Raw genomic sequence first — 18,535 nt, forward strand, 5'->3', positions numbered from 1 at the left:
GTGAGTGGGAGGGACCCAGCATATAACAATAGAGTATTTGCAAGGCAAATGAGCTCTAGGGCTGAGTAACCTAATTGATGTAAAGATTAGCATCTAGCTTTATAATTTTTTTTTTCTTAAGTGCTGTAAATTGTTTTTTAAATTGCAGTTTGAAGAATCCATGTTCCTTTGGTTTGTACCAGAGAACATACAGAACATATGCAGGACTCTTATGTATAGCTATCCTCATCCCAGGTGGTCTGAAAGGCTTTGCAAAGCTCTGCTTCAAAGAACACCATTATTAGAAATCTTCCTGGATTTGGACATTCAGGGCAGAAGATTAGGAGCAGAGGCTGTAAGCCTGGACATTAGATGTGATGGGGACTGACAGAGGTTCAGGGAGCCTGCTCCAAAACAGTAATGCACTCTCCTGGCATTTGAAAGCACAGTGCCTGTCTTTTTCAGGTTCATTTCTCTTGCTGTTCTTGGAACAGAAACTTTACAAAGAAAAGATGGATGCATTGGGTGGGAGAGTCCTCAACAAAGTAGCTCCGCCTTAAGGATGTGGCAGCACCTCCCAGCAGAGAAGCAGTTCAGCTGGGAGCGAATGAAAGACAGAAACTAAGAACAAAGTATGTATTTCCCATGAGGATCGGGAAGGAATTTGTGAAATCATGGCATGGGAGGAGCTGGGGATGGTTGTACTGTAGCTGGCGGGGGAAGGTGCAGCATGGCATCTTTGTGCATCCATGACCCACATATCCCTTGCAACGCCAAGAAGTGGCATTTAAACAAAAATTTGCCTGCAAATCAGTTTTGGAATTACCAGCATTTTAGGCTAGTGTTGAAGATCATGTTGCTGCTGTGCCTCAGATTTTCAAAATCCTTGCCTAAATAACAGGTATATAAAATGAAATACTGGTGTCCAGCCTTTGTTGTGCTGCGTAGTTATTCTGGCTCCCGCTTGCCTTGACCCACTCTTTTATGTTTAACTGTCTTAACGGCTATAACAGTCACATTAACTTTCTAGGGGGTTTTTTGGCAACTGGAAAAGTCTCCAGTATTTTTTTCGTGAGGTCTAGGCTGTGTGCTGCTTCCGAGCAGAGGAAGTCGACGGTGCTGGAGGTTTCCAACCCTGTCTCCTGGTGTCCGCGCAGGTTTCAGAGATAAACACGCACGACAACCCCACCAGCTCCTGCCTCGCCCCGCCGCCCTCAGGTCTTTCACCCCCGCCCCTCCACGCGATCACGTGCCCCAGGGGGGGCGTGGCGCGCGCCGTGCGTGGGAGGCGGAGCCGCCCTACCCCGCCGGGAGGGGGAGGGCGCACGGGAGGAAGGAGGAAGCCGCCATCTTGGAGTGTCGAGTCGCCATAACAAGGCACCAAGGGGGAGCGAGAGGATTTTATACCTGGGCGAGGGGGGAGCGCGGCTGGTGGCGGTGAGAACGGGCCAGGGCGCCGGGTCGCGGGAGTGGGCCGTGGGAGGGACCGGCCACCGCCTGGCCACCGCCCGGCCCAGCCTCGCGGCCTGCAAAGGCCCGCGGTAGCAGTGGGGCCTGAACGTGGCCTGGCGGCGCCGAGGGGCCGCGAGCGGGGCGAAGGCGGTCGGGCCGACGAGGGAGCGGCTGGGGCGCGGGAGCGGCGCGCAGGGTGAGGCCCCCACGGCGCTCGGTGCTGGCCGGAGTGGCGGGCGGCGGCCGCTCCATTGTTCGCGGGCGGGAGGTGCCGGTGTGGCGCAGCTGCGTTTGGCGGGCGGCGCCGGCCCTGCCGCGGGGCTCGGAGGCCGTGCCGCTCTCCGCCGCGACGGGGGCGACACCGCAGTGCGGTCTGGGCTCGTCGGAAACAATGAGCACGGCGGGGGCTCCTGCGGCCGGGCCGGCTGCGTGGCCGCTTTGTGCGGCCCAGCCCGGCTCCATCGAGACACAGGGGGCCGGCCGCGGGCAGAGAATGGGAAAAGTGTAGCGGTGGGTCTCTTACCGTCAGCCCGCTTCCCTACGTGGTCTGTGGCTAGAGAGGGGAGCCTTGTGCCGTCGGGCTGTTGGTTTGTGAAATGGAGGCGCTTCTAGTCCCGGAGCGGGGAACTGTGTTCGTCTCTTATAAACGGTAGCTAGTAAGGGAGGTTAAGGGACCGAGGGGTACTGTCTCTTTTAATATTGAAGACCTCGTTGGCGTATGTGTCTGGGTCTTTTAGGCAGACCTGGTTACTTTAGTGACTCGTCCCGTTTGTAGGAAGTTAACGAGCAAGAAAAATCTCTCTTCAAAGATGCCTTGAAAATGGTGCTTCCAGACAGGAAGATTAATAGCAGAAGAATCCTAGTTCTACAGACTTAAAAAATTTTCTCTGATGCTAGAACTGACATGCTTGGACACAGATAGGAAGAGTCTGAATTCCTTTTCCGTCCTCTTGAAATGAGCCTTTTTTTCTCTGGGGAAATGCACTTTTTTGTGTACGCTAACGTTAGGAAGCAGTAGTCTGCTGGTTTTTGCTCTATTTTCCCAAGGTGCAGTTGTGTTACGACGAGAGGTTGTACAGGCAAGCCTACTTTCTGTTGCTTCTGAAAGGTTTCAAATTTGGCAAGTCTTGGTTTCCTAAATCATGCTTAATTTCTGTATGTAAGACGCAGACTTTACAGTTTTGCCAAGCTTTCTGTTAAATACTGTGTCAATATTAACTCACGAATACTAAATGTTACCTTTTGAGCATAATACGAGTTATTACTGACAGCTGGAAGGTAATGCCATGCAGAACACATAAGCAGAAAGCTAGATATCTAGTGTAAATGCATATTACTGCTTTGGTTTAGGGTCAGTCACTTAGACTTAACAAAACAGGAAGCTACTGTCGGTTCAGCTGTATGATATTGTAAGCTTTGCTGTTCTAAACAGTGTTAAATCAGTACCCAGTTTAGAAGTTGAGTAGGCTGGTTGAACTACCTTTTTAGGTTGGAGGAGGGTAAACTGTTGTTGTTGGGTTTTTTTGTTTGTTTGTGGGGTTTTTTAGTGTTGTTTTTTTTTTTCTCCCTGTGTGTGTGAGTTTTTTGTTATTAATTAAGAAAAAAGAAATTTCCCTTTTGTGATGTTCAGAGTAACTTGAGGGTTTCATCAGTTCTAACTGGAATGTCTTCTTGATACTGTGGTTTTGCTTCCTTTGTCAGAATTTTTTGTATTACGTTGCTGTTTAGTGTTTCAGGGCTGCTTTGTTGGGCCCCAGAAGTGAGGGCATTTCAAGAACTGACAAAGCAATTGATGTAATTCGTTCTTGTTTTATGGGGTGGGGATGCAGGTGGTATTTTTCAAGCTGTTACTGGAAGGCTGCTGAAAAGACAGCTGTTTAGAAAATTGTCTTTAGTGATTGAAGGTGGTGGGCACAGCTTTATAGAAAGGGGAGAAAACTTTGACATGCGTCTTGATAATTTTCACAAAAAAACCCAGAAAAGCAAGTACTGTTGTTGCACTCTGCCCAGGAAGAAGTGATTCTTAAAATGTAAGAGTAGACTGATGTGATTTACATACAAAAATGTTCACATTCTAATTGTTATTGTCTGCTTCTCTTTCAGATTGAAGTAAGTGAATGCTGATATAATTCAACTTTGTTAGAGGGCTTTTTTTAAAAAAAAGTTGATCCACAGTGCATCAGAGCAAGTTACTACTTTACTTTTGAGTGACTTACAGGTGCTTGCCTGCATTGCAGTAGAGGACTCATATATTGAGCAAGACTTATTTATCTCTTCGTTTTGGAGAGTCTAATAAACTGTTATTACAGTTTCTGTACTGACTTTCAAAGTTTTGAAGTCTAAAAAGACATCTTTACAAATAAAAACATGAGCACGGCCAGAACAGAGAACCCTGTTATAATGGGTCTATCCAGTCAGAATGGGCAGTTGAGAGGCCCTGTAAAACCCAGCGGGGGCTCAGGAGGTGGAGGCACACAAACTCAGCAACAGATGAACCAGCTGAAAAATGCCAACACAATCAATAACGGCACTCAACAGCAAGCACAGAGTATGACCACCGCTATTAAGTAAGTCTCTGAATCATTTGCTGCAAAAGCAGTGTTTAAAAGTCACATATGGGAAAGTGTTCTTGTTTCCTGTGTATAAAATGTTTTCTTCTGTTCAATGATATTGGTGGTTTGAACTGTCCTGTGATGTTGTGCATTATGGAAAGAAAGCTGTGTTTTTATGTGCAAGCTTCTCTTCGACAAGTGATCTTTGCAGTGTGCTTGTTATGAAAATCAAATTTGATGCTTTGATTTCAGAATGTATCACTGCTTGTCAGAGGTCACCCCCTGAGCAGCAGCATTCTATTTTCTGTGCTTGTTGTGAGTGGGAAGTTGTAGTGACAAGGATATGAACTGAGGTTTAAGACATAGGAGGAAATGCCACCTGGTTGCAGTCCATTTGTGTGTGCTTTTCAGTTGTATGTTGCAGTTCTTTCTCATGGTGTGAAGTTCTTTAAAGTTGGTTATATTTTGTCATTAATCTTGAAGAGTAGTGCATGCTCTCCTCAGTGTAGTGCTATGGCTCTAATTCATCAAAGCCTGAGTTGAGATAACAATATGGTGCCACTGTGATACCCTCCTACTATCATACTGGTTTTGGAAGTGTGCTAATAAAATGTTGAGTGTGCTGGTTGGAAACGTTGAAAGATATAAAAGGCTTGGATGGTATGGTAATGTGTTCCTTTACTTTTTATCTCGTGTTACCTCTTCCTGAACAACATTCACTTTTATTTTGTTACTTGATTATTTGCAAAGGAAATGCCAGTCATTGTCAGAGAGTGGGTAAAATGGAATGTTCAGGTTCTTCAAGTTTGCCTACATGGTTTCCCTTTTAATTTTTTTTTTTATGATCTACTCTGAAGAGACTGAGTTGAACTCTTCACAGTTCACTGTGACTTCCTGGGACTGAGGAAGAAGAGGACTTACTCTTTTCTGCCAAGTGGCTTTAGAGAGGGGATGGCATGTCTAGATCTCATACAGAGCAAAATACAACATTTGATCAACAAGTGGAGTGTGTGCTTACTTCATTTTCTCCCCCCATAGTGTTTGTTACCTTCTCACATTACTCATGGATTAAGAGTGAATGGATGGATGGATGTTTCCTCGGCAAGAGAGCTTTTTTCTTTTAAGTGAGGAAATAATTCTGTGGATCTATTATAGCCAATTTCTGTCATATGACTAAGTTAGCACTCTGTTTTGAATCAGTGTTCTCTACTGGATTGATTCAGTGCCCTAAAAATGGGGCTTGAATCACGACTGGATCAAGATTTCACAAATTCCCTGTGCGCTTGGCAGACTTCTGATTTTCTGTTTGCAGTTTCCTGCCTGCTGCGTCCTGCTTAGCTCAAACAAGACTTGAGCTCCTATGTGTGGGCGCTGTTAGCTTTCAGGAGGTCCAGATGTTAAATGTTTCTCACTAAATTTAAGAAAATAAAAATGCAAAATAAAATTACTAGACCAGATACTTTCCCTGTTTTTTATTTTTGCTGCAGACCTGGTGATGACTGGAAGAAGACTTTAAAACTCCCTCCAAAGGATTTGAGAATCAAAACTTCGGTAAGGTGGTTGAATTGTTGGAATAAATATTAAACAAAAGATGTGTGAGAAAGTGCAGCGGCTAAATAATTGTCGTAAGCAAAGATTCAAATATAGTTCAGCTCTTGCTGTTTTAAACGAAGAATTAATTTGTTCTACATGTACTTGGAATAGATGCTTCTCATTGAAAGCTCAAAACCAGAGTTTACTGTTGATTTCCTAATATATTAATGTTACAGCATAGAACTGATTATCAGTGTCTTGCAAGGCAGATAAAAAGTCAGTGTATTTTCACGGTACTGTTTGGTTATGAGGAAGCTGAAATTTCCTTCTCCCCTGTATGGTACTGCATAGAGTAGTGGGAGTTCCTGCATAGTAGTGGAATGTGCTTTGTGGTCTTCCTGCATCAACAGTCATTGAGTCGGATGAATCTACAGCTGTGGACTGTATGGCCTGATTTTATGAATGTACTTTTTTTTTTTTTGACTACTCAGGACGTGACCTCCACAAAAGGAAACGAATTTGAAGATTACTGTTTGAAACGGGAGTTGCTGATGGGAATTTTTGAAATGGGCTGGGAAAAACCATCTCCTATTCAGGTTGTTTATAAACAGCGTTTAATTTTTGTAAATTTATAGAAATTCTTATTCATGTAATGAGTTGGGAAAACTGGGATTGTGAATGGTAGAACTTGATGGTCTTTTGGAGAGGGCAGGATTGTGTTAACACCCAGCTGAATCACGCAGTGGCTGACTGACAGAGGGGGGGACTGACAGATGCTATGACAGGAGTGTGCAGGTTTGAACTGCACAGGCTGAGGTGGTCCTGATGTTAAGATGTACATGGGTATCTTTTTTCTGTAGCAAGAGTTAGCTAGAGACTGTCATTGTCTCTTCACTTTTTGCCTAATTATTCCTTTTAATTTTATTTCCTTTTATTATTTCCTTTTTATTCTAGTTGTGAGTATGGGTTTACTGTTCCTGTGGTACCTGAACCCTGGTTCTTTTAGGACCAGGCTAGATAAGAACTTCTATGTGGGATATGGAGAGCCAAACTGTTGCTTTGTTGGGGCACTCTTTATTGATAAGTGTAACTGCTTCCTATTTTGAGACTGCAGTGCTTGCAAATGCCAGATGTTCTGGTCATGAAACAATGGGATTTTATGTGATACTGTTATTGTTAAATTTGGCGAGCCTCTTCAGGTAATGTGGCTTCTGACTGGGCATGCATTGTTGTTGCATTTCAGGAGGAGAGCATCCCCATTGCTTTATCTGGTAGGGATATCTTGGCTAGAGCGAAAAATGGAACAGGCAAGAGTGGAGCCTACCTCATTCCTTTACTTGAACGGCTAGACTTAAAGAAGGACAATATACAAGGTCAGTTGAGATGGATCTCGCTTAACTGCAGCCAGGTAATTGTAACAGTTGTTACATAGCAGCCTTGAATATAAAAGTGATGAATGAAGTTGAGCACTGCAGGTTATTTGTTTGCAATTCCAAATAAAGTTAGTGGGGAATTGTGGAGGGCAGGTGGAATTTTAGAAGTCCCACAGTTGCTTTTGAAAGCTTGAATTGGAAGATGTCTTCTGGACTCTTGTCCTGGAAAGTGTATTTGGAATAATACGCAAATGTGCTGGCTGGGGGACTTGAGTGGAGGGAATAAAGAGGGGTGGAGGACCCTAGAACAGAATTTGTCTTATAAGCAGTTTCTCAGTCTCATTCTTATCCAGAGTGGAACTCCAAAACCACAGAACTACATCTTTCATAAAGTCTGTCTCCATTAAGGATTTGTATTTAAGATACACAGCGTGTTACTAGTAATTCACACTGATGCTTTTAACTTTCAGCAATGGTGATTGTTCCCACCCGTGAACTAGCCCTGCAGGTCAGTCAAATCTGTATCCAAGTCAGCAAACACATGGGAGGTGCCAAAGTGATGGCAACAACAGGAGGAACTAATTTGCGAGATGACATAATGAGGCTTGATGATACAGGTCAGAGCACTTTTGCTACGCTATAGTTGCTGTTTGTTCATGGCTTATACAGTTTGGCAGTGGAATTTCTGCTTGTTGTTATTGACTACAGTATGTCTTGTTTGCTGTTTGTATGCTGTCATTATTCTCTCAAACTGTTCATATGAAACATGGCCATGAATACCAGAAACATTCTTACAGACGCCTTAACTTTTTTTTTTTTTTTTTTTTTTCTCTTCTAACCTTACAGTGCATGTGGTGATAGCTACCCCTGGGAGAATTCTCGATCTCATCAAGAAAGGAGTAGCAAAAGTTGAGCATGTCCAGATGATAGTATTGGATGAGGCAAGTTGCTCCTGTTAAACATTTTGGGATTTTAATACCAAGTTGAAGCAATGCTGTGTCTTCGCAAGGCTGCTCGTTATGCACAGCAACAAATCAGACTTTGTTTAGACCCTATAAAGTTACAGCTCATCCATTTTGCAGATTTTTGAAAAGGAATTTCAGCTGAAGAGTTTTTCTGCATGTGAATGTTTTAAGAGCCTAGGAAGATTTGCCTTTACTCTTACCTTTGTTATTTCTGAAGAACATTTCAACAGGCTATTCTGAAATGAAGGAATGCATTTAATTTGGTTTCACTTTGTAATGAGCAAGCTGTGCTTACAACATAATAATATATAAAAGTGATTATGAGCATTCAGGAGTGTATAGGCTTCTGAGTGAGAGGCTGAGAAAATAATTGTGTGAAAGTTGTCAACTAGTTGTGTCAAAAGTTGGGTGAGTCATCTCTTGGATGATTCTGATAGGAACGCTGCTAATTATTTTCAGTTTAGATTGCATTTATTTTTGCTGAATTTGATTCTGCTTAAATCTAAAGTACTGAAAACAAGGAGATAGTACACGTCCTTTTACTGATGAGTCCTGTCTCCAGCATCTAAATCACACATCTTTTGGAGTCCTGTTTGTGCTCCAGAGGGAATGGTTTGGGTTTTGGTTTTTTTTTTTGTTTGTTTGTTTGTTTGTGGTTTTTTTGGGGGGGGGGGTTTTTTTGTATTGTTTTTTTTTTTCCCTCGATGTGGTACTACCAAAAGACTGAAATATTGTGCCATTAATTTAACTTGCTTTATTACTTCTCTTCTTCCAGGCAGATAAGTTGCTCTCTCAAGATTTTGTTCAAATAATGGAAGACATTATTCTCACACTACCTAAAAACAGACAGATTTTGCTCTACTCAGCCACTTTCCCTTTGAGTGTGCAGAAGTTCATGGTGAGTGCAGATGTATTCATATAGGTATGATGGTGGTGACATTGCATGTGAAGTATGTGAATGAGTGGTGCCTAGCTGTTGGTGCTTATTTTTCTTAATGCATCCAAACTTCATGTGTTTAATCTAAATCAGCCTAAACCTAGGACAGAAATTTGAAAACAATTTCTCACCCGCAATAGCATTAGTGGAAAAGCTAGGTAGGCTGCACAGTTCTTGCCTAGAAGTTGCTGTTTTCCATTTTGCATGCTAGGTGCATGCTGTCTGCACTGATTCGCTTCCAGAGAGTGCTCCTGGTTGGGGAGCTGGGTTGCCTTGGATTTATAAGTAACCCTTTGAGGAATTTTACCCACCCTGTCTGTTCTGTGTGTAGTATGCAGAGTGAGCGGCCAGAGGGTAGAAAGTACTAGCATTGTTTTGCATCTAGGTGTACCTGCTTTATTCTTACCTTTATTTTTCAGAATTCCCATTTGCAGAAACCCTATGAGATAAATCTGATGGAGGAGCTAACCTTGAAGGGAGTTACCCAGTACTACGCCTATGTAACTGAGCGTCAGAAAGTACACTGCCTCAATACGCTCTTTTCCAGGGTAAGCAGTAGGGCAGGGTCAAGAACCTACAGATGTTTTTTCCCTTTCAGAATTGAGAGTAACACTGAGGGTGGTAAAAACTGCTTAAGGATGCCTTTTTCTTGTAAAAATGTGCAGTTTATCAGAATGTGTGCTTGTTGTCCTCCACCTTCATGTCAGAACTTTTTAAATTTTTTCCCCCTCTTCTACAAAAACATACACTGTGTAAATTACCAGCAGCATACTTGCTTTGCTGTCTTTATGGAAAGGATGTAGATGTGCCTTGGATCATTTGTTAATAAAATGCTGTGTTTAATGAGCACCCTCCTTATATTTTCAGCTCCAGATTAACCAGTCGATTATTTTCTGCAACTCCTCTCAACGGGTTGAATTGCTCGCCAAAAAGATCTCCCAGCTGGGTTATTCCTGCTTCTATATCCATGCTAAAATGAGGCAGGTGAGTGTGAAGTCTATAGCAATTTATTCCATACCACCTCAGGCTTTATTGCACAACTAAAGTCTTGTGCTTGCTTTAAGTTTGTATGTTCTTAGAAAAGTGAAACATGTATTGCTTTGCTATCAAGTTGGTTTTAGACGCAAGTCCCTGTGCCCCCACCTTCTTCCCAAACTATTCAGGGTAGCTGGGCAGGTGGTATATAAGAGCACTTCCTTGAAGGAAGTCTGATTTCTGTGGAACCCTTCAACTCTGTCATTCCTGCCATTAATTTCACTGCTTAACTACTGATATTATTTCATCTTTATGCAGTCCAGAGGGACTTGTTTGTGAGTGTCTTCACAGATAATTGCCCCCCTGGTCATTCTAAATCAGTGGTGAAAGATACTTTCTCTATGCTGAAAAATGAAGTTACTTCCAGCTTTGGTTTCTAAGGGAATGTGTAAAACATGCACTGGATTCGTCAGAGGGCTAGGGGAAGATGATAGTCAAAATACCAGTTTAACTTCCTTAATGTGTGTTTCATGTAACTGTAATTTAAGATACTCTTATTCTGACGTGTCTTTTAAGCAACCCTAGAAGGCTTTGAAAGACAGTCAGTTAAGGGCCCCTCTAATAAATTCTTAGAATATATGGGTGAGAAATGCTGAGAGAGGTATCAGCACCTTGGTTTGACTCAGCTGCTCTCTAATGACAAGGGAGAGGGATTCACGTGATCAAAGTTCAGTTTTTGTAACTTGAACATACCTGAAAGTCACAGCTATTTGGTTGGGTTTTTTTTTTTTGCTTTGGGTTTTTAAATTTTTATCTTTTTTCCAGGAGCACCGTAATCGTGTGTTTCACGATTTCCGAAATGGCTTATGCCGCAATCTTGTTTGCACTGGTAAGAGTTCCTAAATGTTTTCCTGTATATAAAGTTTGTGATAGAAAGCAGATTAGTTGTTAGTCCGTGTATAATAGATCACTTGATTTGTAATAGAACAAAACAGCATGTTTTTGTAAGGTGTTTTTGTCAAGCCTGCATGTGGCAGGGTCCAGAACTTCTTTAGGCATGTGGATTTTTGTCTTTTGTGATAAACCATGAAGGTGCAGATTGCTAAGGAATCATTTTACAGTGATAGTTTTTTCTGCAGTAGTTATGTTTTGAGTGTCTTCACATTTAAATGCTCTCTGAGATGTTTGTAAGCTTTATGAAATATCAGTAGAACTGTGGCTAGCATCACTGGATTTAAGTATTTAAGTTTTGTTGATTCTTTAAATGTTTATAGCTGATTTTCTATTTTTTTAATATGTTTTTGTCTGTGTATGATCAGAGATCTTCATTGTGCAGCCTGTGTGGGCAGTACCATGGCATGTCTGTGCATCACTATATGTGTCTGGGTCATCCTAGCAAAAATCACTAGCGGAGGAATAAAAATAGTTGAGCCAATGAGATGTAGTTCAGATGTCGAGTCTGTTGTGACATTGGCAATGCAAAATCGTGTGAGATTTTTTTTTTAGACGATAACCTGCTCAGAAATTTTGGAATGTGGAAAAAAATATCTTTCTGCTAGTTGCTTTTTTTGGCATAGCTGTATAGATCTGGTGTTTGGGTGTTTCTTTTTGAATCATTCACATTTATAATGGGTAAAGAGCAAAAATAAGCTAGAGCAGAATTGTATGTAAACTGGCTTAGACACAAAGGAAGTTTGTATCTGAAAACAAGCACAAGATGCTGTTAATAATTTCTAATATTTCCACCCTCAGTGTCATCAGCATTTGACCTCACTGAGGTTAACTTATTTTGTGACCTGATCTTTTAGATCTGTTTACCCGAGGTATTGATATCCAAGCTGTGAATGTGGTGATTAACTTTGATTTCCCAAAGCTGGCAGAGACTTATCTCCATCGTATTGGCAGATCAGGTGAGAGCAATAAGATCTTTTAGGTACAACTTCGCTGACAATTGTGATGCTTCTTTGGCTTGAATTGGCTTCTGTTTTTTATTGCTGTATCTGAGAATTGTTTTAGATAACTTTGGGTTTTCTGTCAGATTTATTTTTGGGTATCCTCTTGGATAGTTACCCTCACAAATGGCCAGTCTCTTGAAACTGGCTTGAACAGCCTAATGAAGAAAAACAAACCAACAAACAATGAATACATTTTGCTTTAATCTCGCGAGACTTAGTGATTATCTGGTTTGGAGTTTGGGAAAATTCTATACTGAAAACCTCTGTGGTGTCTTAAGCATAGTTTTCTACTGTTTGTGCTCCAAAATGTGTTTCTAATGTATGGACATCAGCAAAATGAACCTTAAGAAAGGTAGGAAAACAAAGGAGCAGACTTGAACTTTGTAGTTCAGACTTGGTCAAGAAGTCTACTACTGAAAAAGGATTGGACATGGATAATGCTGTAGTGGAAGACTTTCTGTTGGTTATACTTGAGCTTTGCTTAGAGGGCATTTTGAACCTCTTGGGTTGTCCTACTGATCTCGAAGTACAAAACTTCTTACCAAAAAGTGATGTGAATGTTGTGGAGACCTGTGGCAAAGTCAGGGTTTGTGTTTGTCATCATAGAGTGATGTAACTCCACACTCAGCAGACTTTTCCAGCCAGCCTTCTGTGGCTCAGTTCAGTCTTGTTATTACTTTCTTTATTTTTGATAAGGTCGCTTTGGTCATCTTGGCCTGGCCATCAACTTGATCACCTATGATGATCGGTTCAATCTGAAAAGCATTGAGGAACAGCTGGGAACTGAAATTAAACCCATACCAAGCAACATTGACAAGAGCCTGTATGTGGCAGAATACCACAGCGAACCTGTAGAAGATGAGAAACAGTAAACATGTGCGTAAGTAAATACCTTCCTGAACAGAGAAGTTGTGTTGGATGAAAGAAGAGCTGGTATGTGAGTGTTACTGCAGGGGAAGAAGGAAAGAGGTGTGCTGAAGAGATTCTGAGTGTGAATACAAGGATTTGAAATAGACTGACAGTGAAAAGAATTCTGTGGATATCCTTAAGCTGGGAGGGGAGGATGAGCAAGTTTTAGGTTATTCTAATAGAAATGCTGACTGTTTGCTAAGGAGACCAGAAATTGGGAGGGGGATGATCCAGGAGTGGTGTTTGAAGAGGCCAGGATGGCTACTAGTAGTCTAAGGAATCCTTGCTGTATTATTTAACTACAATGAGAAATGTTGAGGAACAGAGAAGAAGGTGGTCCTCAAAGATTAGAAGGAACATGTTCAAGCTGGAGGTGCTGCATCTTTTGTATTCTTTGCTTCATAGAGCTCAAACCAAATAGTAAAGCCGTAATTTGTCTTTGCTGCCACTTGAGGTCATCTGCTTAGCTGTAGAAGAAAATGAGGCTTTACTGTTGGAGACTCAAATGCGCACTTTCTGATCGTTCTCTGGGGAAAAATGTGGAGTCGAATCCTTTTGTGAGGAGAAAACTTGCCCTGCATTGCATACATGCAAAATAGCAAGAGAATGAGGTTTGATCCCATTTTAGTTAAGCTGCTGTGTTGTGCCAGTCAGATGCCATACAGTTTGTGTTAGAAAAAATTCTTTTGTGTACTTTTCTTGGAGCTTGTGAATTAGAGAATTGCAGTGAAGCTGTTGAGATTCCTCTTGGGTGACAAAAAAGAAAAAGTTGTCCACAGAAGCAGACTGCTAGATGGCATTAAAATAAACCTCAGTCCTTCTTTGAAATCACCCAAGGATAGCCCTAGCTAGTCATAGAATCATAGATAGAATAGTATCATAGAATCTTTCAGGTTGGAAAAGACGCTCGGGATCACTGAGTCCAACCATCATTCCTGCTCTACTAAGTTCTCCCAAAATCATTTCCCACAACACCACATCTAAACGATCCCTAAACACATCAAGAGATAGTGACTCAGCCACCTCCTTGGGAAGCCTATGCTAGTGGCTGGCAGTGTCTGTTTCTTGTTAGCTTTCCTGAGGAGCTGATGGCCAAGTTGTCATGAAATAAGGTGACTAACTCTGTCTGGAGCATCACTAGATCAAGCTGTTTCTTCTTGGTTTTTAATTGCCATCCTTGGCATCTGATGAAAGCAAAGCTCCTAAATGACATAGAAAGGCATTCTTTGTAGAATGGTTTAAGAAAACACTGACTTGCAGTCTTCAAGCTGACTTGCAGACTGCTTTGCTGGCTGAGTTGTTCCATGTTTCATAAAGAAATCTAAAAAAGCCCAGGTGGTGAATGAGGAAAAGGCTCGAGTGGCTTCCTTTAGGAGAAGGCTGTGCCTCTGCCTGAGAACTTTGTGCCTGTTCTTAAAGGAAAAGAAATCGGTAGATAGTCACGCTCCATAGGTATAATAGGACGTTGGCAACACCTCTTCTTGCAAAGCTGTGGTTGAGGTCTAGCTGTTCCAAAGACCCTTTTCCAGAGCTGTTAAGTAGTCAGTGTGGTTCACTATTTGTATACTGTTTTTGCGTAGAATTGGTTTAAATGTGTATCTTGTGGTTGGTTTTTTGTTTGTTGTTTTCAGGCTTTGATTACACATGCCAGAAGGTGAAGCCCTTTGATCCAGATCTGTGACACATCGTTTCTTTGGGGATACCCTTCTCTTTGTGGGTTTTTCTTCGTCTTTTCATTTCGGAACTATGAAGACTAAAGAGCTCGGCCTTTTTTTCTTTTTAAATTTGGCAGCAAGGAAGAAAGAAGATAAAAGAAGGAATATCTTTTTGTTTTTCCACTTGTTTGCACTGTGTGCTGATTGAACATTAGTTGCACTAACTGCTGGTTTTATTTTTTTTTCTTTGGGTGGGAGGGGCAGCAAGGGAAGAAGAGAAACCCTGAAAAGAGAAGAATCTTGATGAACACGAGCTTGTCTGCTATTTCAAATTCTTCAGCTGTCGACTGAGTGCATTTCAACTTCTCCCTGGTTACTCATCTGTTTTTAAGCTAAAGAGCTTGTTACTTATTCGTGCAAAGTGCCTTATGCTATGAGACCATTCAGAATATCACCTTTCTGACACAGCCCAAGGAATCAACAGCCGTTTTTTGTTTCAGGTCAAAGTTCCCCTCTCTTCCCCCTTTCTTCCTCCCGAAGTACTCAAGCCCAGGGCTGGGAGGTATTGGTAATACTACTTTCTTCAACTTTTTTTTTTTTTTTTTTTTTTTTTAATTGGAGGAGTTGATATGCATCTGCAGTTCACCCACACTGTAAATACCTGTATTTAAAACAAAACCAACTTAATATCTGGGCTGATTAGGTGCAGCATCATAGCTCCAGAAGGAAAGAGTAGCCTGTCATCCTTTGCAGGAGCCATAACAAAAGCCCTGTGCTCTAGCAGAACACTAAAGACTGGTTTCCATTAAGAGTCTCCATTAGTAGTTAACAGCACTTGATATGTAGACTTGTCTCAGAGCCATGGCCCTCTTTCCTCTGGTGCAGTGTGTCCCATAGAAGATCAGATGTGTATATTGTACAAACTTTGTAAATATGTTTTTTTGTTTTCTGTTTGGGTTCATATATAACTTTTTCTTTTGTGATGAAGGTTGCTGGGGTTAAAGGGATTAGACTGATTATGGGAGCAGCTAAAGATGAGAGGGGCTCAGTTTTCTGCAACACTTAAACAATGAGAAGTGCTCTGACCTCCCTGAAGAGCAGGCCTCTACAAGCGTCCCTTGTTGGGGTGGGTTTGCTCTGGTGCTAGCAACACGGTCCTGTTACCGCTCGCGTGGAAGAGATCACTTGTTGGGCTGTGAGGCCTCAACATCTGTAGCTCAGCCTGCTGGCGTATGCTCTTCGATTTTCCCCCTTAAAAACTTCAGGAATTTGACAAGCTCTGAAGGGGGCCATGACCTGTGTTCCACCATGGCATGAGGGAAATCAGTGGGAGTCAGTGTTGTTGAGCAGTGTATGCATAGGGTGTGGATTTAGGTTTGAGAGAAACTACAGAAAACCAATTTACATGCATAAACTGGCAGTTCTGGAGCTTTATGGGATTGATATACTTCCTGCAGCATTGTGCATTTTCTGCCCAGAGCGGCCTCTATACAGACTTGTGTGCAGGTAAGGGCAACCCCCTGTTAATGTCAGAAGCTGCAGAAAGCTGCTTGCCATCTCCTCTGTTTTGGCATGAATTGCTGTCTGTCATTTTTGCATTGTATATTGCTGAAAAATGCATTCTGGTCAAATAGTGTTGCTTTAAATTGTGCCCCTCCCAACATGCTTGATGTTTGGCCTGATCTACAGGCAAAAGGAGTGAGACAAATCAAAAACCGTACTCTTTATAAATTCCCGTTTAGCCTGTTCACCAACACTGTCAGGAGGCACCTGGACGAATGCAATCCCATTTGCTCGGTCATTTATTGTGTATACAGATGCTGCACTCACCCCATGCTTGCTTACCTTTGAGGCAGGAATTATCTTAATTTCTCCCCATTTTTAAGACCCCTTTTGTTTTAAATTTGGAACTACAAGGCAGACTTACCCATCTGTTTTCTTGTGGATCATAAATAGAATCCAGGTGCCTCCTGACAACTTTACAAGATGGAAAGGTTTTTGCATTTGGGATTTTTTTTCCTTTTGTCAGCAGTGACTCCATAATTGTAGCAAATGCTGCACTAGAGTACAAACTCGAGAGTTTGGTCACAGACACTCTGTGAGCCGCATAGCTTACATCTGACTGGCAGGTACTAAATGTAAACAATTTTGGGGTGCTTTTTTGGGGGTGGGGGGTGGGAGTTTATGGGTGGTTAACTTTGACCAAAAGTAAAATCTTGCTCTTGTACTGCAGCTAGCTTATGATTTTTTCAGAGAGGCGGAAGAGGGATCATTTTAGTGCAACTAAGACAATGAAAAATGTAAATAAGTTTTGTGTCTTGCCAGGGCACACACATGTAACAAGAACAGGATAGCGGTATTGAAATGGGTGTGTGCGCTCTGCTTGGATTTGTGGTAGGTTAGCCTGGTGCCATGTGTTGATGGTCCCTCTGGAAGCACAGAACTTTTGAAAGTATTACATTAAACTTGGCCTCAGACTGAGGATTGGGCACTTACCTAAACTATCAGGGGCACCATTTTTAAGTTGCTGCTTGTAAAGGAGGAAGCAGCTTAATTTTGGTGCTAGTAGGCTATCTCTAACAGATACGATCTTGCAAATGGAAAGATGCTCCAAATGACTAGGATAATCCTAGTTCTCTTTTTTGTTTGTTTTAGACTTTTAAAATTTTGTTCTGGGTTTTGTTGTTTTTTTCTTTTTCTTTTTTTCTTTCTTTTTTTTTTTCCTACCCAGGAATACAGAGTGTATATAAATCTTCTTTTCCAGAGGTACCTTGCGAGCTCCTATTTTGCTGGTCATGTACCAGCCTTTACATGTATGCATTAGTTGCAACATTCAGTGTTGGTGATGACAAAGATAATGAGAATCTAATGTATTTGTCATTTTTTCCCTCCTGAGTCTAAAAGTGTCACTCTGAGAATCTGATTAAATGGAGCTTTATGGCTGGGTGAAGTGACTAGGAAGAGGGTGACGCGAAACTTCAGCTTACTCGAGAGGAACTGGGCTGGTTTCTGCGTGTGTGCTGTCAGGAGTGCGCTGCGGGTGATGGAGGGCTTTTCCCAGAGGGAGGGGGGTGGGTTGGTCTCAAATATGTATTTCAGTTTCCAGAATGAGATGGGAGCATCTTTCCTTTGCCCTTCGTGACTATTTTTTGTGGGTAAGAACAAGGAAACTCAACATGAATTCATGTTGTGTACATGTTGGTATCAAATCATCTCATTCTGATCTTTTGTTCTTTATTTTTACTTGGGGTGGGGGAGGGTGCCTACTCAGGATTTAAAAATGCTTCACACACTTGTTTTTCTCAAATGACTCATAAGACACTGACAGCAGACAGCTGTCCTGCCTTGGTTTATGTTCTAGAAGTTACGGAGGTGCCATGCCTTTCCTGAGCTGCCATTGCAGTGGTTCTTGTCCTTGTGCTGGACTTTTTCATGCTGCTGGGGTCGAGCAGCTGTTGTGTTCTGAGGATAAGCTAAATTTTGTTCTCAGAAACCCCAGTGGTATGGTCACTGTGGTCAAGGTTGGGTGGCAGTAGTCTGCACAGGGAGTTTTCAGATTGCTGTGAGCTTCTGGTCTATCTTTCGTGAATAACTGTTTCTTTTCATAATAAGCCAGGTCTGCAGACCAAAGAGCATGCATCCAATCTGCAAAGTGAGGTTTTGGCAGATTATCCTGTAGGTTTTGCTCAGATTACCATTGTGTGTTGCTAAAATGTCCCTATGTGAGGAAGCATTGTTAAATTCTGCTGTAGCAAAGTTAGAAAAGGGGAAGGAGGGGTGGGAGGGATGGGTTTATTAAGATACAGCCTTGCTGTATTTTAACCAATAATTGTGGGGAAGGGGCGTCAGGAGAAGAAAATAGTCACCGTTCCCTTTATTGAAAGAAACTGGAACTTTTAATTTCAAGAAGAGAGATAATTTACAATTCAGGTGGAGTATGATAATCCACTGGTCCCTATTCAAGAGGTTGGTATTCTTATTGTTAACCAGCAAACATTGTGCACTCTTCCTTGAAAACATTCAGGGGAGGGAGGGGAAAATTGGCTTTCTGTTAAATTGATAATTGACAAACTCTCCAGTGGAGCTCGTATTTTGTTGAGAATGTATTTCTCTGGCTGTATGTGCATTGCAGCACTGACTTGTGAAGAGATTCATGAGTTCCAAGTGCAAAAATGATAAATGGTAAAATCCTGATTTTGTTATGAAACTCAATAAAAGCTCCCTGGAACTCCAGATCGGTCCTGGTTTTC

At 41.9% G+C, this 18,535-nt stretch overlaps 1 protein-coding gene across 3 annotated transcripts; it reads left to right on the forward strand.

Annotated features, from left to right (window-relative positions):
* The first annotated feature begins 1,287 nt into the window (after window positions 1-1,287).
* DDX6 (DEAD-box helicase 6) lies at window positions 1,288-18,518 on the forward strand. 3 transcript variants are annotated; one of them, XM_030464632.1, is made up of 14 exons: window positions 1,288-1,416; window positions 3,535-3,998; window positions 5,471-5,534; window positions 6,008-6,112; window positions 6,760-6,889; window positions 7,360-7,506; window positions 7,736-7,830; window positions 8,630-8,752; window positions 9,211-9,339; window positions 9,659-9,775; window positions 10,592-10,655; window positions 11,575-11,676; window positions 12,418-12,601; window positions 14,262-18,518. In XM_030464632.1, exons 2-13 carry the CDS (start codon window positions 3,799-3,801, stop codon window positions 12,591-12,593), a joined length of 1,452 nt encoding a protein of 483 aa, XP_030320492.1. In that variant the 5' UTR covers window positions 1,288-1,416; window positions 3,535-3,798; the 3' UTR covers window positions 12,594-12,601; window positions 14,262-18,518. The 3 variants fall into 3 exon arrangements, with proteins under 3 accessions (XP_030320492.1, XP_030320493.1, XP_030320494.1); XM_030464633.1 differs by having other exon boundaries at window positions 1,313-1,416; window positions 12,418-12,597; XM_030464634.1 differs by lacking the exon at window positions 1,288-1,416 and adding an exon at window positions 1,590-1,627.
* The last annotated feature ends 17 nt before the right edge of the window (window positions 18,519-18,535 follow it).

Source organism: Calypte anna, chromosome 24 (genome assembly GCF_003957555.1).
Source record: "Calypte anna isolate BGI_N300 chromosome 24, bCalAnn1_v1.p, whole genome shotgun sequence".
Taxonomy (NCBI): domain Eukaryota; kingdom Metazoa; phylum Chordata; class Aves; order Apodiformes; family Trochilidae; genus Calypte; species Calypte anna.

Bases quoted from the DNA above. Each gene is read 5' to 3' on its own strand.
- DDX6 (XM_030464632.1), top strand. From the start codon at position 3,799: ATGAGCACGGCCAGAACAGAGAACCCTGTTATAATGGGTCTATCCAGT. The intron at 3,999-5,470 runs GTAAGTCTCTGA...TTTTTGCTGCAG, and splicing joins AGTATGACCACCGCTATTAA to ACCTGGTGATGACTGGAAGA. The intron at 6,113-6,759 runs GTTGTTTATAAA...GTTGCATTTCAG, and splicing joins AAAAACCATCTCCTATTCAG to GAGGAGAGCATCCCCATTGC.